The sequence below is a fragment of the Athene cunicularia genome (assembly GCF_003259725.1).
Source record: "Athene cunicularia isolate RWA chromosome 2 unlocalized genomic scaffold, athCun1 chr2_part1, whole genome shotgun sequence".
Classification (NCBI taxonomy): Eukaryota; Metazoa; Chordata; class Aves; order Strigiformes; family Strigidae; genus Athene; species Athene cunicularia.
In genome coordinates, this window is record NW_020799095.1 from 10274820 (window position 1) to 10298275 (window position 23456).

General features: G+C 44.6%; 1 protein-coding gene across 1 annotated transcript in view; it reads left to right on the plus strand.

Moving 5' to 3' along the window:
* Positions 1–589: 589 nt before the first annotated feature.
* EOMES (eomesodermin) overlaps positions 590–23456 on the plus strand; it is a 36815-nt gene continuing 13948 nt past the window's right edge. Inside the window, exons 1-3 of the mRNA XM_026842949.1 lie at positions 590–644; positions 804–912; positions 4097–4200. Of these exons, the coding sequence (XP_026698750.1) occupies positions 590–644; positions 804–912; positions 4097–4200 (268 nt within the window). The remainder of the gene's footprint in view (positions 645–803; positions 913–4096; positions 4201–23456) is intronic.

Consider the following 23456-nt stretch of genomic DNA (forward strand, 5'->3'; position numbering starts at 1 on the left):
AGGAAATCCTGTGTGCAGTGGAAAAACTCCTTCTGGAAGTGCACTATATGTAGTATAAAAGAAAAAAAAAAAGACAAATCAAAAAAGACATGATGACTGATACTATATTTTATTATGGATTATATAGAGTTTACTATGCAAGCATCACGAGTCTGTACCCATGTACACTCCCTTGTGCCTCTGATATTAAACTCCCAGCTCCTGTATACCTAGTACAAAGCACATGGGGCATAAGAGGAAAACTCTTCTGTAAGCCAATGTGTCAGTGTTTGGATCCTGCATTAACAATGCTGTAGGACTACCAGTAAGTAGGTGGTCCCAGGAAGAAAAATAACATGACCGTTATATTTCCTGTTTTTGAAAGGGCTACTTGATGCCCCAGTGCCAATACACCACTGCCCATAAGCAGGCAAACGTCTACTGTGCATGCAGGAGATAGGGCACAGCGGGGAACCGCAACGCTGGCACTTAGCAGATTGCATGTCAGCCTCTTCTCAGTGGGCTTTGCAAGCCCATCAAGGACAGAGATAGAAGAGAAGGGAATTTCCCTCCTACTGAGAGGCTGTGAGAGCAAAATGAAGCTACACGAATGCTCTTCTATGCAGTAGACATGTTGTATGATATAAGAGTCTCGGGAGCAAAGGGTAACGGGAACAGTTACCTGCCCTCTGTGACATGTTCACCCTGTAGTGTAACAAACACTTCAGAAAAGAGTAGATGAAAGGGTTTGTTTGGGCAAAATTATCTTTTTCTACATGCTCTCTCTATGCAAAATGAAATATCGGTCTGTGTCCTGCTCACAGGTCAGGACTCCCCTAAACCAGCAGACTCACAGACTCCCAACAGAAGGACGCTTACCTCGGAGAACTCACGGTCTGACAGACAGACAAGAAGCTCCAAATTGAAACCCAGGTACGCCAAACAGTCAGAAATAGTGGGGCATTTCTGCTCGGTACTCTGGCTGTCTACTCACCTAATGAAGAAGTGTGGTTTGGAAATAAAATTGTTGCTCTTTGCTGTAGCTCTGTGGAAGTGCATCCCATCAAAGCACTCTTATCATTCTTAACTGATAAGGGTGAGTGCTGGGGAATTAATTAACCTGGTCACGCTCTTGCAAGGAAAGGCACTAATCTCAGCAGTGACAGGGTTATAAACCCTAAGGCATGTGGTGACATGCCTGTCATGTGATGGTCTCAAATCTGGGCTGGATGTGTTTCTGGCATTTAATGTGGTTTAAATGTGCCCTTGTGTTGGGCATGGGGAGGGAAGATGACTCTTGAATACGAGCCATCATCTTTGACATAAAAACCTGGCCCAAAACCTGTCAGTGAAATTCCAAATTAGAGAAGGCATAGCTACAGCCCTAGTCCGAAGAACTGCATGGCTACAAGCAGGTCATGTAGGGCACTGAACGAGCTGCACAAGCACCTGCATGGCAAGGCTGCAGCACTGCAAGTCCAGCAGACTGCCTTGCTCTCGCCTCTCCTGGCCGTAAACCCCTAAGGTCTGATTCTTCTGGCATTACACTCTGCGTAATCATTAACACCGTCTCCAAGAATTTGGTTAGTGGGTGTAAAATACTACCAATTAGTAAGGCATCATTTTACCACCACTTCACACCACTGTAAAATGAGCTACAGAGCAGCGAAGAATTGAGCCCCAAGTATTCACTTCATTAGAGAATCAGTTGCTGTATGAATAGGAAATAACAAGGGCAAATCCATCCATGCTGGAATTACACAGCCTGCCTGAGCTTGGGCTAGAGGCTTTAACGGAAAAGGAGAGCAATAGAACAGAAAAAATATTGAATGAATAGGCAGCACTGGTCAATTTGGAGCAGAGAGTGAATTTTATTTCCCTTTTTCCTATGTGAAACTTCGAGCAACACCCTACTCCAATGCATTTCAAATAACCTGCATAAATGTATAATATATGCACATACAAACACATGTGTATGTAGGTAGTGTAAATATATATTTGGAGATGGCACTGTTATCAATATGTTTTCCAGGATAATTCTGTTTGAAAGAAACATTTTGCCCTTTCATGTGCGTTCTCAAGCTCTATGCATGTGTCTTCTCTGTGAAAGATAGGTACTTAATTTTTTTTTTCTTAGTTCAGTTTGGGTTTGGGTGCTCTTTTATTTTTTTAGGTCTGCTTTACTATAGGCCCCAAAAACAATAATAAAAAAATACTGTGGCTGTTGCTTCCATGCAGCTTTGCCATAGGGGTGTTAAGAAATTTTCCTGGTTGTTCTGTACGTGTGAGCTGCGAAGAGGTGATAAATTGCTGAAGGAAATTAAAGCAGGGGGTTGAAGTTAAAGTTTTGTACTCTTCTGATTTGGGCAGTCTTGGATTACAAGCTGCTGGTTGTGTTGGAAATGAGAAAGTTCGTTGCTCTAATTTACCCAGGAGTGCTGCAAAGGCATATTAATAGATAAAAACATCACACAGCCTCTGGTGCTCTCTGTGCTTGGTTTGCTCAGGTGCTAGAAAAAGAAACCATGATATATTAGGAGCAGCTAAAGTGGTAATTGTAATACTTTGGACAAGAAGTCATTTCTAATCGTGGAGATTCCCACAGACTGGGGCTCGGCACAGCCTGCCTTCCCCTTGCTGCAGTGTGGAGGGACCCAGCACCTGCACCCCTCAGACATTGGCTTCTCCCATTGTGCTGGCTGCCTGGCAGTGAAGGCGGTTGGGTATCACCTCAAAAGTTGTGTCTTGGACTCTCAAGGCTGTTTAGCAACCGGTGCTTCTCAGTGAGAAATGCTTTGCTGTAAGTGGGGAAGTCATGGCTGCCAGAGCACCGGTCACAGAGCACTTTTGCTTTGCCTTACAATGGCCTCAGTGCACCCACCATTTCCAAAATGAAGATCTTTTTCATTTATATGTTCAGCTGTGGTGCTGTTTGTGGATCCACACGAAGAGGCTTTCTTTCCCTCTCTCCTTCCCCCAACTCCTAGGCTATTGCTATTTTGCCTTCAGCATCATCGGCTGAACAGCAGTAACTAGAGCTTTGAATCCAAACATTTTGCAATGTGTCGCAGAGGAAGGGAAGTCTTGTGGGCTCTGAGATGCAGATGGGGACACCAAGGTGCTGGCCTGTGGTAGGAGTAACCCTGCATTATTAGCAACAGGCGAGGAAGCCTGGCCAGGATGGTTGATGGCTCAGAGCAGCATGTGGTTGCACCACTAGCCAGGACCTTCAGTCTTCGCTACACTATCTTACTTTAAACCTGACTGAAGCTTGCTTCAAACCCAGCTCTGACACTAGGCTGAGAGACAGGCACTTGGAGAGGTGGCCACAGCCATGTGTGAGGTCTCACAGGCTGCTGCCGCCCTGCTCTGCTGCTCGGGGTGGCTCCAGCGCTAGGTCGAGACCAGCATCCGCAACCACAGTTCACAGTCCAGCCCCCTTCTGCAAGCTGGTTTTCTCTATCCTCAGTGGCTGTAATCTGGGAGCCAGTGAGATGGGAGCCAGCATCCTGCTGCCTTCTTTTGGGGTAGGGGCAGAAAGGCAGAGGCAGTAACACCTACAACCCCCAGTGCGCCTCAGATGTTCTTAACTCCTGGCAGTCCAGCTTACACATGTTTTACTGCCCTTGCTGCAGCTAGCAGGACTGACGAGGGGAGTGGGATGTGCCTGCTGAGATCAGCAGGATGTAGTAATGCAAAGGGGCAGGGGTTTCCCAGGCTGGTAATCACACCAGAGCTGCAGTGTTGATGTCCCAAGTCTACCACTTTTTTGTGAGACTACCACTGCTTGAAAGAACCATACTTTTTGTTTGTTCGCAAGGCTGCGAAAATGCACATGTGCACAAACACATATCCGGGATGAGGCTGAAGTGAGACATTTAATTCTCCCCTTCCTACAGATGTGTGTGAGGCTTAGGCCACCGGCTCAGCTTTGTGCAGCCTGGAATGGTGTGCGGCAGCGCTGCCACCAAACGCTGCAGGGCAAGGGGGTCCCGGCCACTTGGGGTCAGCTCCAGCCTGCAGCAGTGCAAAAGCACGTACTGCCCACCTGCAGAGAGGGTGCATGAAGGTGGAAGAGGATTGATTGCATCTGTCCTTTTTCTCTCGTATGCCTTAGCCCCATGGAACACCCCACAGTGCTGCTGCCTGCCAAGGAGTGGGTTGAAGACCCTGTGCAGCAGGGTTGTGATGTCCAGCAGGTCAGGAACGAGCCATACAGAGGTTAGGTGCCAACACAGAAGCAGGCATCTCCTCCATCCCTCCGGAAAACAGGAATTAAAAGTGGGGGAATTGCCCTTTAACCTACCTGCCCCTTTGTTAAAATAGATATTGCCATTTGACAAAATATTCTGTCAAGGCAAGCTTAAAAAGCTATTCAAAGTAGCAATGGCAAAACATTAAAACTGAAAGTAACAGCATGCTGCCCTCAAATTGCATCCTTTGCTGTTCGCTCCTGAACCATGGGCCCCTGTGAAACACCAGCTGCATGGGGAAACCTGGTGGGAAAGGGTGGGAGTTTCTGTGGCGGTTTCTGTCACGGATGGTGGCAAGCTGCCACATCTGCTGCACTAGCACTGGACACGGTCATGGACCATATCGAAGGGTCTGGGAAGACATGTCCGATCATGGAACGTGAAAAAAAGAGGAGTGAAAAAACATGATTATGTCCAATTGGATGATTTCAGCCAGCGTGAGTTGTAAGTACACGCAGTAACTAGTCCACTGACAAGACAGAGCTCACATTTTGCTCACAACATAATTTATCTAACAGTTGCAAGTAGCAAATCAATATAGTCCAAACTGTTTCTTCATAGAAAGAAGGAAGGAAGCTTTGTTTTCTTAATAATTTATCACAAATATTCCTCTCTGCCCTTGCACAATGCAGTGTAAGCTCGCTTGTAAATTGTGCTGCAAGCGGGAAGTCAGCTCTGTGACTCTACTTCATTGTAAACTTATACCTGAAATCCTTTCCTTGCATTGATCCCAGCTTTGGTATGCATTAGGAAACATTCATGACATCAGAATTAATCCAGAGTGAGTTTATAGTGATTTGTTATATTACATACTAAAAAACCAACAGTCACAAGACCATGATTCGATAGTGTTATCTCAACACCTTGCGTAGAGATGCAAGGATGATTTGGTGACATATCATCCTTGACACATGACACATAGAGACCATGCTTCAATCAACACTCCGTGCCTCCGGGCAGCACAGTGTTACAGCCTCTGCAGGGGAATGCCACCACCTGCGAAACTGCCTCTCCTGCAACCAGTGGTGGTGGCAGGGCTATGGAGACTGGGAACCAAGAAAACAAGCCTGGTATTCAAAAATCAAATACACCAAAACATAAGGTTTTCTGCACGATTAATGATTGTCCTGGTTTCAGCTGAGATAGAGTGCATTTTCTTCCTAGTAGCTGGCACAGTGCTGTGTTTTGGATTTAGTGGTGAGAGTTATGTTGATAACACACTGATGTTTTAGTTGTTGCTTATCCTAAGCTAAGGATCTTTCACTTTCCCATGCTCTGCCAGCAAACAGGTGTACAAGGAGCTGGGAGGGTTCATAGTCAGGACAGCAGACATGAACTAGCCAAAGGGATATTCCATACCATAGAACATCATGGTCCGCACATAAACTGGCCAGGAGGGGCATATCGCTGCTCAGCAGGTGGGGAGCAATTTCACTGTATATCACTTGTCTTTTCTTGGGTTTTATTTCTCTGTTTTGTTATATACCTTTTCATTATAATTCTAATTATTACAATTTATTGTTGTTGTTATTATTTTATTTTTTCTTAGTTATTAACTGTTCTTACTTCAACCCACTTTTTTTCAATTCTCCTCCCCATCCAACTGGGAGGCAGGGAGGAGTGAGCAAGCCACCGCATGGTGCTTAGTTGCTTGCTGGAGTTAAACGATGACAGTGATGTTTCATTGTTTGCAGACATGTCTAAGCAAGTCAGAATCTGCTTTTCTTTTAGTTATTTATTCTGCAAATAAATCCAGGAGTAATAATCATAGTAGCTCCATTGGCTCTAGGTCTGGGCATAAACTCATCATAATTTGTGTAATTTAATTTTAATTCTGTCTTAAATCATTCTGTTTAATTAAATTCTAGTTATCCCAATTTACTTGAGCATGGTATGCCCATGTGACGTACCTCAGAATATGTGATGATAATGAACAAGCACCAGTGGGGCGATGTTGTGATCAATAACATTATGCCAGGTATGAAAAAAGCTAGAGTATTATCATTTATTTAGAAGGGAGGTCAGAATGCATTTTCATAAACAGTAGTTCAAGCTGATTTTGCTGCAACCAGGATCTGGCCTTCGCTGTCCATAGGCAAAGAAATGGCAGGTTTCATCCCTGCCTCACACTGATGTCTGTCCTCCAAGAGGAAGAAGGGGTTGACAAACCTTTCATGGTGGTAAGGGCGACTGGTTGTAACATGTCAGCAGAGCAGAAAATACTGGTGGAGGTGCTTCTTCACACAAATGAGACTTCATGCCAAGCTCCTTTTCAATCTGTTGAGAAGATCATGTATTTTACTAATGTAGATGTGCCTGTTGTGTGAAGTAAGTGCTGACTTTTGGTTATACTAGTGGTAACGAAGGGTTACAGAAATGCTGAAACTCAAAAATACAAACAGAGATATCAGGCCTCCAGCCCACCCACTGGGCATTTCTAATTGTCAGGTGAATGGATGAGAACTGTTGTGATAAATGTCATGTATCTTGTGGGTTGTTACACAATGGTGATGAGGAAAAAGGGAAGACATGGAAAGGAGAAAGCTGGGGCTGCCTGCCTCTGCTTGGGAAAATAACAATTTCTTTCATTAGAAATTCCTTTTAAAATGTTATCTGGAATTTATAAGAAGGCATGGTTGGTCCTGAAAATCCTAGGGTTTGATGCATCACTGGTGAGTGTCAGGTTGCTTGCCAGGACTTTGCACACACGACACGTCAGGCTGAGTGGCAAACAGGCAAGAACAACGGGCTGGGCAGGGGGGAAGCTGCTCCTGTGCTCAGCCTGCGCTGGTCACTGCTGGCAGAACAGCTTTCTGTCCTTGCAAGCAGCTGAGGGCTTCGATTCACAGTCCCTGACATTTAATTGCCAGAATGAAAGCTATATATATAATTACTGCATTGCTCAAAATACCATTGCCTGTGGGCAGGAATATTAACATAAGGTGATTTAATTTTCCAGGTTGCAAATTGTGGTGACAAAGGCTTGCATACAATTCCCACCTCTCCTAATGTCTCCATATAAAGGCAAACAACAACAAACCTCCTCAATCAACCCAGAGGGACTTGCAGGAGCTAACAAGTCCTCAAGGATTGACGGTGCAGTATGCAGACACTAGAGTTTGCAGAAGCAGCGTTGATCCTGTTAGAAGAGTTACATTGGGCCTTTGGTCCTACCTCATTATTTTCTTTAGTAAGAAAACTTGCACACGTGATGTAATTTTTATACCTTTGTGGCTACTTTCACATGACCGTATTGAGGGAGTCTCTTCTAATGTCTCTTGCCAACTGAGGGTGTCAAAAACCACCCTGAAGCACAACATAAGCATCAGCCATAGCTTCAGGTGTGCATGCAGGCTTTGGTTAGGTACAGTGACTGTGGTAAACAACAGCAATTTTGCTAACACTGCACTACAGCGTACATGACGTGGGAGTTAGCGTGGGCTAGTGCCAAATTTTGCAGTGTCACGGGTAGTAAGTAAGCACTGTTCAAAGCCCCATGTACTCAGGGAACTTTCAATGGTTTAACTTAAAATGAGTTTCATACCGAGGAAAACGGTACAATTATTTGGTTTCAGTTTAAACACAGTTTATTTTAATGTCATCTCTTGGGGGGGTGGGGGTTTTTAAAATGTAAGACTTTTCACTGATGGCAAGTTCTAAAAAATAAAAGCTGGTTTATTACTTGAAAGGGGAGAAAAGGCCACGAAACAGGTATTTTTACTCAGCAAAAGAGAAGATTTTTAGCTTCTAAATATGCAGATGTGCTGGTGATGCATCCAACAACACTTAATTATCAGTTCTACAGGAAAATTAGGTGAGAAAATTAGTCGTCTTTTTATATTTATTTTATTTATAAAAGAACCCAGACAATGACAATTCTCTCGCTACAGCACGTTAGACATAAATGGCTTGTCTGTCTTCTCTCTTGGTGATGCAGATTGATAAATTCCTGCAGTATACACAATTTAATTTGCGTTACTCTTCTACAAAGCTTTTTTTCTGTGGTTTTGAAGGAAGCTGTTTTGGTAGAGGTGAATCAGTTTCATCTTTTATAGTGTCTTAAATTAGAAATATTTGAGATATGGGGGCAAGAAAGCTATTTAGGCTGATACTTTAACCCAATATGTGGGTCACTGGTTTTGTGTGTTGATTTTGTGTATGCATCTTGCTTCTTTCTTCCTCTAGAAATCATCTGGGACATTAAGCAGTATCTAGGCATGAAGATGCTGGTCCTATTAGCATGGCTTGATGTGTCTTTGGTAGCTTGGTTTGTGTGTATTTTTGGCTCCAATGATAGAGTGAACCAGTCTGCTCTATGCTTGTAATTCTCCTCATTTCCACTAAGCAAACAGCAGACATGTGCCCTTGGGTGATGGTTTTACCATACAGTATTTGTTAGCATCCCTACTTTAAATTATTCCTGGGTTACACCCAGCCTGATTATTTCTTCCCAGTGCAGGGGCAGAGATAAGTGGCCACAGTTGGAGGGAAAAGGAGGGCAGAGAATGGATGGGGCCCCAACAGTACCACAAGCCTGTTTTGCTGCCAAACATTTTGTATCATGAAATCACAGTCCCATGGAATATGGGAACAACAGGAGACACCATTTTCAGGGCTAGATCTAAATTTGATCAATTATTTGATCTTGATTGTGCTAACCCTGGAGCATGCAAGAAAAAATTCACCCTCTGAAGATGCCTTAATATATGATTAGTTTCATATCTCAGATCAGGCTTTAATTCTTTCACACCCAGGTGTGCAGTAAAAGAGGAGACTGCCCAGACCTACAGTTCAGTCTGTGTTTGGTCCCAACTACTTCTTCTATAGATGTCCTCTCTTCCCAGATGGACAGAGATCAGCTAAAATGCAATGAAAGCTTTTGTGCTAGCAAGACTGCTTTGCTCCTAAAGAAACTCTAGAGGTGAGGACTTACTTAATTTGTATTTAAAAAGGTAACTTAAATGGTAATGGAAGAAGTGTCTCAGCCTGAAAAAATACCAAATAATTCAGGGATGATTCTATGATTTCCCCCAACAGCAAAGTGAGCTGAAACAGCACTTTCTACCCCTCTGTTTGTTCCTGCCCCAGAGCAGCTCTCTCAGTTATGACCAGGCAGTGCTTTGTCCACCCATGCAGCAAGAGGTACCCAGGAGTCCTTCACTCTTAAGAGTAGTCTTTACCTTATTTTTGCTCAGTTACATTTAAGCTGAATTGGTTTCTCCATCCACAAATGAATGCAGAAATGGATGGGGCCATAGACAAACAGGGAGATGGTGTGGTGGAGGGGATGCTTGAAGGAGATGTTGCTGATGAAGGAAATGTTCTTCAGACGTGTGCTGGAAGAGAGTATCTGAGGGAGCAGCTACAGCTACCATGACACTTTTAATTTTCCTCACCCTGGGGGATCCCGAGGGACTCTGCTGTATGGAGCAAAAGATAAGTCAAGGAAAGGTGGAAAAGCAGGAAGGCAAATCATTCTTTGAACATCAGGGTAAGAAATAAACCATCAGGGACTAAACTGGTTTGAATTTTGTCTCTGGTAACACAGGGCTCTGGTCCACATCTGTCACCATGACCCAACATAGCTGCTACATAGGAATATGGCAAGAAAAATCTTGGCTCAAAAAAAATCTTACTTGCATGTGTATGATGAAAGGTGAAAGATGATGTTGAGAGGGAACAGGCACCTAAGTCTGAGCAGTCCGCAAGTTTCCATCCAGTATATCATCCAACACCAGCAGCGACCACGTGTTCACCAGTGGTGAGGGGAAACTGCCACCAGGAGTGTGTGGAGTTTTGAGGAAAGCAGATCATAGACACCATCCTTTTAAGAGTGGGTTTCGTTGTTGCTTGTGTAAAATAGGAACACTAATGCCAGAGCAGGAGTATAGTGTTCCCAGGGTGGAGAGTAAGGGAAGTTGTTTAGAAAATGTTGGTACGTCAATTAGAAGGAAGGCGTTAATTTGTCCTTGATTTCCATCAGGTGCCAAACCATTAAGAGTGTATCTGGTGGATTAAAACTGGAAGGGGCAAGAGAAAGAAGATGATGGGCAAATCTGGCAAGGAAGGAAATGAAAACCACAGCAGGTTTTCTTCCCAACAGCTTTCCCTCGGGGTGCTTGGGTGGGCTCACTGGTGAGTCAGAGCTGTTATTCCTTCCACTAATACCTGGTGACCCACCCAGCAGCAATCTTTTGAGCCTGCCTGGCCCACAGCGCCTGGAGCACTTCCCCCTCATGTGCTCTGTCCTGCTTAGGCAGCGAGCTACTGCTTCCCATGCAGCATCCTGACGTGTGGAGATGACCATGGCCAGGAAAGGAAGGGTGGGCCTTGGGCAGCCGGGAAGGGCAGGCTTGTGGCACAGCAAGGTTGTTCCAGGTGCACTTATGTGCTTTTTTGTTTTTATTTTTCCAATTATTTGTTAATAAACATGCAAGCAAGGGTTTAGCTGGCTGTTGTTATTGGTACCAGTTCTGGTGCTGGTGTGTCCAGACAGTTTCCAGGAGTACACATGCCATTGCAGCCAAGGAAATCATGCTCTCCTGGGACTCAGATCTAGCAGTGTCTAATAAAAGGCCTGATGAAGACAAATTTCTGCAAGGTTTATTTTCCCCTGGGAAATTAAGCATTGTATACCGCAGCACGCATGGCATATGGCTGCCTATCCATGGGAACATTGAATCCAGCCCCTGATTCAGCAAAGTACTCTGAGTGGTATTTAGTTGTGATAAACAGGACTTAAGCACAGGTCTGAAGTTGGGCATGTGCTTAACTGACTCAAAGTCATTTGTATTTGTGCATAGACAAATGTAAAACACTGAGATTTGCATTGTGACCTGAAGTTAGGGGTTTTTTTAGGCAAGCACCGGATCGAAAAAAGTGAGCCTATTTTTCCAGATTAATTCAATTTGTTTTATATGTGTATTATTTTGTTTCTTCACCTTCCAGATATCACTTGCAAATGAGACAAGGTAAGCATAAAATGATTTGCAAGATCATGTGCACAATCCACATAGTGCAATGGGTCTTCTGTCTGTTATCTTGATTATCGTTATTTTATCACCCTGCTATGGCAGCAGGGGAGACAATAGACATATACTTTGCAGTGGATGGTTAAGGAACTGTTAAACAATCAGATTTGTTTTCTTAGCTGATAATTTGCAGGTTTGTTTATGCACTAATGTTGAACTGTTTCTATCGCGGTGTGTCTTGCTGTCTAGGAAAGCAAGCACTCTGCTGCCTGCCACCGTGTAAGTGTCTAATTCTTTTATTAATGTTAATGGTTCATTGTAGAAGAGAACCCTAGGGCAACATTTTAACTCTTAAAAAACTAGTCACCTTGGTGTTTTTAAGTTATTGGCTTCTTAATTACTTTGAAAGTTTTCTTGCTCTTTTTCTTATTTTTTTTAAAGAAAAAAAAAAATCTGATATGTCATTTTTCTAAATAGTGATAATTCAAAATCAAAGACCTGCTGCTGGGTGTCATTCTACTCTTTCAGACTTCACCACCTTTCTTTTGGAGGTTCAGAAATTGGCATGCAAATATGCAACACCTTTTTGCGTTAACCTCATTAGGGACAATAAACATTTCACTTTAAACAACAATGCTACCAAATGGGAGAGTTGAAGATCCAGCATGTTTATCTCTTTTCAAACGGGTGAATCCTTATTACCCTCTGAAAAGCAGGAATATAAATCAGTGTCTCATCTGTAGCTATTACAGCCTGTGATGCAGTGTTCTCTCTCTTCCTTTGGTGGTCACTTGGCCACCAAATTCAAACACACTGTCTTAAACATTCATGCAATCACGTGAGTCTCCAATATTTGCACTAATTTCCTTGTTCTCCATTATTCAGTCTAGAAAACTCTGCAAAACCACCACAGTGAACCTGGGGGACAAAGCAGCAGTGGCAGCGGACAGATGCCCTGTCCACATGCAGCTTCACTGTGGCCAGGTCACCTTTGGCTGACAGGAGGTTTTACGGGGGATGAGCAATGCGTGTGCAGGGACACGCAGGTACGCTGGGCATGAATGAAGGACACGCTACAAGGAGGGGCAAAGGCACATAGTGCTAGAACTAAAACAGAAAACTGAGGTTTTGTGCTAAGCTTAAAAAGCAAAAATTTCTCTCTGCACCCAAGGAAGAAGGATGGCCTGTTGGGTAGAGCAGGAAGCAGGGTCAGGACAGACTTCTGGATGTTATTTCTGACTTTGTTGCTGGCTGTGGTGAGACTTTATATATGCCCCCATTTCCTACCTTTAATACAAGGGTTGTAGTTGCTAAAACGGTAAAAAACAATGGCTCTGCAGGAGCTTTGGCCGATAGACACAGAAACTGCTTGGGATCTCTTGTAACTCATGAAAAACTCTAACTGCACTTCTTTAAAGTCACTCAGCTGAAGCAGTAAATGCCTGAATTTAAAAAACTTAACAAATTTTAAGCTACTTTTTAATATGACAGCCTTTAAAAACATTGGGACCTACCCCAGCATTTGTTCTTCTGCCAGAATTCTTTTTCTTGCTAAAACAAAATATGCAAGATGTGCAAGTAGGAAGAAGAGGGGAGACTGTGCCCCCTCTCTCCTCCCTCACACTTGGAGCCAGCAACTGAGATTTCAAATGCAAATGCCAGTACTCTCTAACTCTCCAGGAACTTTTGAGTCTTGGTGTCTTACACCTATGTGACAACTTTAGGCTAAATTAAAATTCAAAGAGATTTCCCCTGGAGTTAGGTATTGCTTGTTATGAGTGAGGATATCATAATCGGACCTGCCAGGAGGTTTATGAACTCCACTTGCTGAAGGAGGCTTTGGGACTGTGAAGCACTACAGTCCGTATTTTCTGTCTGGAGTCATCCCAGCTACTACCCTCCCTGAGCCAGACATGTAAAACCAGCAAACATGCTTCAGATCACATTTAAATGCCAATACACCTCTCTTCTGTGTGAACCTGATGGATTTGGGGGGCTGAGACTGTGCCCCAGCTCTCACCCTGCTGCTGCAGTGGCTCCTAGGCAGAGTGAGGGGCAGGTCCTGGCTGCAGGTGCCCGCTGCTAGGGTGCTGTGCAATCTCCTTGTCACATCTTGTCTGACTGGAGCTGCATGATGTGACAGGTCAAGGTCTCAACTCTAGCTGCCAGTCTGTGCACTTTAAAGCTTTGATTTCCCCTTGCTTCTCCCTCCCCCACCACCCCCTAAGCATGCACACCATCGGAACCAAGGTGGTAAGTGGGGGAAAAAAAAGACCTTCGGTAGCTTTATTTTAGCAAATCCAGGATGGGACATTCAAAGTCAGTAGGAACATTACTAGAAACACAGAGGGGGGTTAATGGCAGAGGAAAAATTTTCTTTGATCTCTTTATATCTGCTCTTCATCTTTGCCTTTCCTCAGTAACTCAAATGACAGTCAGACTATTCTTGAAGGATCTGTCGTAGCTGGGGATCACATTCAGGTTCTTTGCTATATGTGAAATTTCAGAACCGATTTTAAAATCTAAATTATGGCATAGAAAATCTACTGTACCTCTGCTGACTTGATTTAGTCACAGGAATCATGTGTGCATGCAAGAGAGTGGGAGAGAGAAAAAAGACCGATACTGTTTGGGAAAGAGCACAGCCATCAAAACTTGATGGGAAAAGCTCCAACAGGTTTGCTAACTTCCATAAACTAATAAATTTTCAGCTTTACTTGACCTATGACACTGATGTTTCTTCATTACAAAGAAAGGTGGTTGAGGAGGAAGAAATTCTCTGTGCAGACAGAATGTTTTTTCCATGTTTCACAAAATTTGAAAATGAACCATTTGACAGGAGAATGGTGGTTTTAAACGTAAAGAAGGATTGTTGGGGTTGTTTTTTGTTTGTTTGGGGGTTTTTATTTATTTATTTTAAGGGGAATCTACATAAGGAATAAACTTCCAAAGAACACAGAGATTTTCGTTAGGACCACAGTAATGAATCTGCAGAAAGAGAAATATGGCTTTGTATATGATATTTCACACGCAGAATTTTTAAAGTTTTATGGGGCTTTCTCCAATTTGTAGTCACTGGGAAAATTTTCTGTAGAATCATTTCACTATTGACTAGCACCATGCAACAGGCATTTTTGATAGGAAATAACAAGTGTCAATTGCTGGCATTTTTCATCCAGCATTCACTTTCCTGTGGTGCAAACGATGCTACACAAGAGGGTACACAGACAATCCAACCTGTGGACACAGAGGACCAGTAAGTGTAACCATAATGCCTCACCGGTGGTGTTTGGCTCTGGCCCAAGTGACAGCCTAACACAGGCATGTGATTTGGGGGATTCAAACCTCGGGTAAAAAAACTGTATATAGGTATGTGTGTATACACATTGCTGGATCAGTCCAAAGGTCCACCCATCCTCTCTTTGGCAGTAGTGTAAATGCTACACTGCAAGCAAGGAGTGTTTCAGGGGCTCCCTGTGCTGCATAAGTATGCTTGGCAGCCCCGTCCGGGTGTATCTTAACCTGGACTGTTCCAGGCCATTTCCCATCTCCCCAGCAATTTGTCTCAGTGCATTATCACCATTTTTGCAATTATCACAGTTATCACTGTCTTTCTGCAAGTGAACAGCAAGGCAGCTGAGTTTTTTAGACAATGTGAAATATTTTACCATGAATATTTTTTTTCTTGCACTGTCAGATCTTCTGCCTGCTTCTTTTCCATTTTCTATCAAGCTCTTGCTGTTACAACTCCATCACCTCTGCATTGTTACTCATGAATTTGAGGAGTGCCAGTGTGGGAAGGTTCCACATACAGACACAACACCCCCTTCTATTTCCACATGGTAACGTTTATATTAGCAACAGATTTTTCTATTACAGCTAAAATAATTTTTGGAATTGAAGGAGTTGTACATCTGTTTTGAAGAGAGAAAGCAAACTTTAGAAATGTGTGCTTTGTGCAGGGGAGTTTCAGTCCATGATGCAAGGTTTATTTTTCAGATCTCACAGAAAAAGAATATTGGTGCTGGGATTGTCCAGTTCCATGAGAACATCCTCATTTAAAAGGACATCGTGGATTGCCTGTTAATCCACAGGCTAAAATTTAAGTAAGCAGAGGATAATGTTGCTTTACTGGTTTAATTAACAGCGATTACTTGTCTAAAGATAAGGTATTTCCAGTTAAAAGCCATGTCCTTCAGTTCCAGATCAGCTGACAATAGTTCAAATTAGTTTTAGGGTAGGGTCAAAGACCAGAATTTTAGGGGTTTGAAGGTAAACACATATCTGCCAGGGGAGAATCCACATCTAGGTGAAAAGAGGGAGGCTGGGATTTCCATCTGCATGAAAGTGGATTGTTTGGGGGCTTTAAACAAACGACTTAATGAGGTGTCACTGATGCACACATCTGTCCTCTCTGGGACATCTGAAGTCCAACGCATGGTCCATTTTAGTGTCACTGACAGAGGCATGAAACTGGATTAAACCAGACCAAAGCCTTGTGTAGCGCGTTATAGGCTTCGAGGTGATTTGGCATTTTACAAATCTCTGCAACCAGTGGAAGAAGCAGCATTTAGAAACCAAGTGGAAATGTGCAGGAACAAGAACAAAGAGCAGGGCAAAACTGAAAGCTTTGTGCTGCTTGGAACAGTTTTGGTGCAAGTTTTCTGCCAGGCAGCAGTGAGGTCCTGCTGCAGACATTGATACTGGCAGCACGAGTTGGAGGGGACTGCCTGGGCCAGTATTTTGGAAATCTCCAGTAGGCAACACCGCTGGGGGAGGAATCATTTCACAAAAGTGTAAAACCTGACTCTGATTTGAATTTTCTTTGTTGCAAACAGGAGCCAGCTCCCATGGCACTCCTCCATCCCCAGGATGCGGTGAGTGAGAAATGATTGCTGGTGCTGTGCTGCAGCCTGCGCTGGCTGAAGGCCTCCTGTCAGGCAACCCAGCCTCACTCGCCAGCAAAGCAACTGAGCTACACACGGCTGGGGAGGGTTTGGATGGACAAAGACTGCGTAGCTCTCTGCTTCAGCTGTACCAAGAAACTCACACACTGCCTGAAGGTCTGTAGGAACTAAATCCCACGGCTGTATCTGCAACTCCCCCTGACCCACAGGGCAAGGAGATGGGAACCTTGGCTTCTTCAAGATGCTACCCAGCCTCCACACCCTGCTCTGGTGTTGATCTCAAGGCCCAGGGTCCACACATGTTTGTACCTTCTGCAGTAGATGTTTCTGGAGATGTTTCTTCAAGAGGTGATCTTGAACCCAGGGCAAAGCTCCTACTGACCTGCATAGCTATGGACAAGAAGAGCAGGAACAATGACCATGACTCTTCCACCCTATGCTTGTGCTGGTTCTGGTTTAGTGGCTTGCAAAGAGCCCAAAGTGGTGACTGAGGGCTCACTCCACCTTTTTCTATGTATTTAGGTCCACAGCATTCTGGAGAAACACACCCTCCAAGTGAGCCACCAGGGTGGCTGTGCTTTGTCTGGGTGCATGTGTCCCCAAAGAACCATTTTAGGAGTCAAGGACCTAAGGACCTTATAACCTTTCCTTTTTCACTGTAAAAACTACAGAAAATGGCACCCCAGAATTTTCTTGGCCTTTTTTTCCACCTATGCTTAGAAAAAACGCTTACGGGTTTTTGCCTCCTTTTTCCCCAGTTGTATTAGGCAAAGCCACAGACGAATAACCATAAGTAAAAGGGGCAGGATCCAGTTATGTGGCCACTTCTTCCTGTTGCCTCTGGCCCAGTCTCTGGAGCAAACTCAGGTTGAATTTACTCCCTGAATGAAAACCCTGGGAGTTGTGCCAGGGATGCTGTAGATTCAGTGACCTGTTTCCATGTACAGAGCTGAGCTTCCAGGCAGAGAGGAGTTCAGCGTGTGTATATGACAAAAGAAAAGGAGCCCTTTTTCCATCTCTAGTTTCAAGTTTGGCTTGACCGTTGTATGATGCTGTTTAGTAAAAGCTGGGCACTGGGCAGAGAAGCAGCAGCCGAATACTCTAACAAGTGGCTTGTTAGTGAGGAATGTCCTGTGGTAAGTAGGAGCAGCCTTGTCACTTCTCAGCCAATCCTCTGAGGACAATAAGGAAGGAGGACAAAATGAGTGCAGCCCTCCTGGGCCTCCCCTTAAGAGTTTAAAAGCAAAATATTGATTTTGAGTTACCCTGCTTCAACTCAGCTTCACTCTCCTGATATTTTTATTCCCTTGTAGATTTCTGTCTCCATTCGTTTTTTAAAGAAATCACTGGTGAAATTGTGGTGTGTCCATGTAACATTCCTGCGCCTAAAAATATGGTCAATTGACACCTTGAAGGTTTCCAGGCAACTCTAACCATTTGTGACATCTTTAACTGCATCCCCAGTATGTTCAAAACAGATGAAGTGAATGAATTGATTTTAGCTGTATAAAACCCTTGATAAAAATCTCTTTGTGGCCATCCAGTTAGTCTCCTGATGATTTGCAGAGTATTTACTTATGCCATGAACTTGATCCTTCCCACCTCTCTGCTTGTTTTTCAGCTAGCTCTGCTGTGGGTTCCCTGCTCCTGAATGCACTGCGGTCACCTTTCCCGGAACCGGAGCAAGAGCCAGAGTCAAACAATGATGTACCTACAGCCACGATGTCACCAGGTCAGACCTGAGTATTATATATGCCATAATGTACTGTATGAATAGCACTCAATAGCTGCAAGACATAAAGAAGCAACCTTATTAGGTGTTTTAAATTATTGCAACACCCAATTTGCCCAATAAAATCAGCAGATTCGCGTAACCTGATTCAAAGCCTCAGCAAAGTCGAAATGATTCTTCAGCTTGCTTAGGAGATAGTGGATAGAACACAGCAAAAAACTTTCCCTTTGTTCCCAGAAAAAAATTTGAACATTTGCATGTGATGAAATGTGCAGTAGGCCAGGATTAAATTAAGTGCAGAATCTCAAGTGCTTTAATCAAATAATCTGTTAAACTGACATTTATGTGTGTGGTCCAAAGGAAATTCTTTTAAAGACATATGGTCTTTTCACTGTAGCCTATTTTGGATCAAGTTCCATTGTATTAACAAACATATAGAAAATTTGTTGATGGGCTTGATTATTTGGGTTTTTTTTTAAAGGTGCCCCTGAGTGTTTCTAACCCCAGGGATTCAGGCTTCTCCAAGTACCAAGCACAGTAATCACACATGATAGGCAATAATTTCAGTGCTCAACATTTGGTGTCTCAGCTCCTCTTGACAGAAATGGAAGACTGAATCAGAGACAGGAGCCTGCTGCATACCCTGCTCATTGGACTGGAGTGCTGATAATAACACATTTTTCAAGAAATGCAAGATATTCTTGATTAATTAGAGAAAGACTTATCTGAATCCAAGCAAAACAGAAGCGCATCTGCTGGCAGTACGAGTGCACCATGGGGCATGAACAGGACAACAAGGTCTGACTTTGGCAAAGTATTTAACGCATATGGAAGAGTTATGCCCATGTCTGGTGCTCTTGGTTGGCTAAACTGGTAATTATCGCCTAACACCTCTAACCTGGCTTCTCTGCAACACAAGCTATAGGATTTCTTTGATCATTCCTGCACCAAGCCCAGCCTTTCTGGTTGAGCAAGAGCATTTTCTGAAGGCAAGCATCAAATCTGAAGGAAGAGAGGCAAGGTGTCTAGTAAGCTGATCTATTGTTAGGAAACAAAACAAAACAAAAAACAAAAACAAAAAAGAGCACAAAGCTGCTTCTCTAAAATATCTTTTATCAGAGAAAGTGAGGGATGCAACTGAGATGATCTTTGCCATCAACAGGAAGATGTCCTGTTCCCTTCCCCTCATCCCTTCTCTTCTCCTTAGACCCTGCTGGGATTCAACTCAGTGGAATATTAATACAGAGTAAATCACAATTTTCACATGAATGGCCACAGGGAAAATCACGTGGATGATTCTCCATCAGCTGAGTGAAGGGCCATGTGAACACTGAGACCAGCCAAGAGTTCAAGGTGGGAAGGAGGGCTGTGATCCAACAGCAGAGAAAGGGAGATGCAGGGGGTGGGAGGAATAGGGATCTCCACTTGAGACAGAAACTGATCAGCTTCATCTTCTTGGGGGACTTTGTTTTTGGGAAAAAATGACTACTTGCATAATGTACAGAAACACACTGGAACCTGTATGTTCTACGGGTAGTGATATCACTATGAAAAGGCTACCTTCTCTCCTGCTGCATGTGGCATCCATATTACAGTTTCCTAATTGCTCACAAGTAGGCAAAACCTTGGCGCCTGCACACTGCAGGTGTGCAGCCTCAGCTGAGACCCAGCGTGGGGCCAGAGCTGCTGTGGGGTTTGCTCTGCTCATGATGGTACCACGCTGTCTTCCTGCACACGTGGCTGGCCCTGGGCATATGGGCACCTGTGGGCTGTGTGACATCGGTGCGTGTAGCCCGACCAGTGAGGCACAGCTGAAGGAGCCTTTACAGATGCATTGGGAGTGAGAGGAATGACAGCCATCCATAGATACAGCACCTGATTTATTCTGCATTGAGGAGGTGAGACCAGATTCTCACTGACATGATTGATGGCCACTGGCTCAGGTCGGGAGGGACCTGGCGCCAGTTCTGGTCAGGGAACAGCTTTAGCTACGAGCAGGGAATGACACTGCAGCATGGTAGTGAAGTGTGCAGGACTCCTGCAGGTGGGGATGAAGGAAGGGAGAGTCCCTGAAAGCCTGTGGGTTCATCCTGACCCATCAACGGCAGCTTCACCTCTGGGGGCCAAGGGGTGCAGCGCTGTGCCCTGGATTTCAGGCTGCTCTCTGGTGTGTGTGTGGCTTCCTGTGGAGCTGCTCTGAATTGCACTTGTTGGGAGCCACTGCACTGGCCAGCAGCATGCTGAAAAACATTATCTGAGATGTCTTGGCTTTCACAGCATAAGCTTGTTTAAAAAAGCTGTGATCATGTCAGCAAACAGCCCATCATGTTCCCCCTACCCTCCTGCTGAAACTGCAGCGTGTCACACACTGACCACTCAGCACAAGCAGCAGCACCTCTTCTGGCTGCTTGTGTCCATGTTTCAGGACAGTCCCAGGAAGCCCAGCGTTCCCCTCAGCCCTGGGTGTGTAGGCCAGGGGTCCGCTGCGGGGCTGCTGGCAGCTGAAGCTGAAGAGAGGCAATCTCAGCTTAATGCTGGGAGACTTGCTGGGTTTGGGAACAGGCATTTGAGGCTGGAGGGCTGCTGGGGCAGCCAGGATGGGGGGAATTTGCTTTCAAGCTGTGCCAATTGACTTCTGAGGCTTTTCTTCCTCTGAGCCAGCCAAAGAGAGCCAAGGCAAATTTGCTGAGCAACTGCTGCTTCCTGCCCCTTGTGCCGGCACCCCGGGGACAGGGGAGCTGGAGCCCGGGAGATGCTTCCTCCTCGTTTATCTGCTCGGAGAAGCCTCCTTGACACACCCATGAGGGGGAGGAGGAGGCTGAAGAGCAGCTGTTTCTGTTTGTTGGTGGGTTTCTGGCAGGGCATCTGCTTGGGAATGGCAGAGCAGAGTTTCCTCTCGGATTCCTGCCCTGCTGCAGGGGAAGGATGCAAACAAAAGCGGAGCAGAGAGAAATGGGCTGGTGCTGCCTACCTGACACTTTTGGTTTTGAGGATTTCACAGCCATAACCTTTCTGCAGCTGGCTGAAGCATGTGCAGGCAGATCCCACGCTCTCACACAGGCTTAGCCCATCTGCCAGGGTGAAGGGGGCAGGCGGAGGTGCCGGCTCACACAAGGACACCCGCACAGCGATGCAGCCGGGGCCCTGGGTGATGCTCTCCTCTGCCCCAGTTACAGATGTAGTGGGTGCTCCTGGGAGGTTTCAGTTTTTCTCTCAGCCCTGAGGCAGGAATGCCTTTGTACTCATCCCTTGCCCTCCTGCCTCACAGAGGAGATTTAAGCACTGGGTGACTGGTGCAGCCAGTGCACTTCCCCATGGGACGGGGTACCCCAGAGATAGGAGGTAAAGCTGCGAACAGACAGCAGTGCCCAGCTGCACAGGGGATCGGCCGAAAAAAGTGCAAAGATAGAGTTAAGGAGGTCATGCCTATGGTAAAAATAAGGACTTAATGAAGTTGAACAAAAACATTTATCAGCTAATATGCCCTGCCTACAAAGATACCGATCTCTCCTCAGGCTATAAAGTCTAAATGTGAAAAAAGATTGGCAAAGTAATTTCAAATCTGGCTGTGGTTTTCCTGGTCAGGCACTAGCATGGTCGGCCACCCAACCCATTGCTCTTCAAACATGGTAGTTTCTCAAAAGCATTTATTTTAAAAAGAAAAACTCCAAGCCTCCAATTTAAATATACAGAAATCCAGATGGGAGAAGTGTTAATTTGAATTTACACATATGAAATCACAGCCTGTAGGGGTTAAGGAGACAGCAAGAAAATAAAACCTGTACCTTTTTTCTTCTAAGTAAATTACATGATCGAGTTCTTTAAAAAATTGCTCTGTTCCAACTGCCATCACTTGTACCACATCTGAAAAACATCTAAGTGGAGTGTCTAGTAAGATCTGTCCCTATTCCAGTGATAAGAAGAACAAATTATTTTGGTAGCCAAGCCAGGTAAGGTAGCCAAGCTCAACCTAAGACTATTTCTGCACTTGTCCACTGGGACGTAATGTAATCAATTTTTAATATGATGCATATTCAAGTCCAGAGTGTCAGCATCAGTGGCAGAACCCTCCTGATATGGCTGGTGCAAGAAGAGCCAGAATAATAGCAGGAAAGGACAGATACGTAGGTGCTCAGGTTATTTAGCACAGCTAGTGGCCTTTGGCCAGGCTGCACTTTCTGAAGACGTCAAAGGTAAGTTGCTCCCAGCCCAGGCACCATCTGCTCTCCTTTTTCCTCCAGTAGAAGTTTAAAGTGTTGCGATCATAGAAAGCTGGTTGTATACCCTGGAGTACTCCGGTGCCGGCTGCAGAAAACCCAGCTGGGCACAGGCCGCCATCAGATAAACCAGCACCCAGTAGCTCCCTAGATGTGGGGTGCTGGGAGGCTGATGGGGCAATTCCTGGGTACCGCCATTGTGGGATGGCATTGGGGCCTGTCTCAGCGTGCAGCCGCCCTCCCATCCCTGTGCAGCAGGGACACATGTATGGGGCAGCTCACGGACAGCAGGACGTGGATCCAGAGCACTCCTGGGCAAGTGGGAAGTGGGTTTGAGCCTGGGTGCTGGGAAGGACCGGCACTGCTGCTAGAAGGCTCGAGTCAATAGTAAGGATGCCTACACCACAGGCTGCCCACGCTGAAAAATAAGAAATGGGAAAGGTGTAGCTGGGGCGCTGTGTGGAGCCAGTCCCTAGGGTTGCTGAGCCAGCAAAGGATGGAGGCGTCAGGAAGGGGATCTGCAAGGAAATGTGGAGGCTAAACTTATGGGAGACATTTCAGCCCCAGTGAACCTCTGCCAACTTCATGTGAGTCACAAACAGGGAGAGTTGTTTTCACTGCTATTGAGAAATATGACGGGGGGGAATCCTGTCATAAATTTTTTTTGTTTAGTCACCGATTTCCTGTGAATGGTAGTAACAGTTTGGTCTACAAAGTTGATGTAGTTGTGAAACTATTTTTCAGCTGTCACAGTTCAAATGCCACTGCATGTATGCTTTAAAGCAGACTGCATGAACAGGTTTGGCTATACCTAATATTTTTTATGTAATCTTTTTCATTAACTTTTTTTTTTTTTATAATGATATAATGCTAAGAACTTTTCTAGCTCTTCCTGTTACAAACACTGTTTCCACCTCTTATTTTTATAACTGTTTGCAAGCTCTATAAAGTTAGAATTTCCAAAAGCAAGAAGCTATGGCAAGTCAAGTATTCAATCAGGATTTAATAGATGTCGCCGTGCCGCTCTTTCCTTAGGAGGTTGTTCACCTGTGCCTTTCAGAGATTCACTATAGCAGAGGTGGGCACATTTTCTAATTCACAGACCTTTAAACATTTTTCTATGGAAACTGCAACCTCCTTTACAAACAGTAAATGTTACTGGAGCTCCTGCAGTTTTACAGAAGACACTACATGGTTGAATGTACCTTTCATAGTGAAGTTTTCAGGATGTGTTAGATATTTTAGTTGAAAACTACTGGTATTAAGATAGGCTCTGCCTTAAGTTGAAATCTTTCACATAGACCTGTCACTAGCTGCATATATAGACTGAGGCAAATCTCACCTGAGTAGCACGGTACAGAGTCCACATTTTTGCAAAGAAGTAGGAAGTCTCTAGC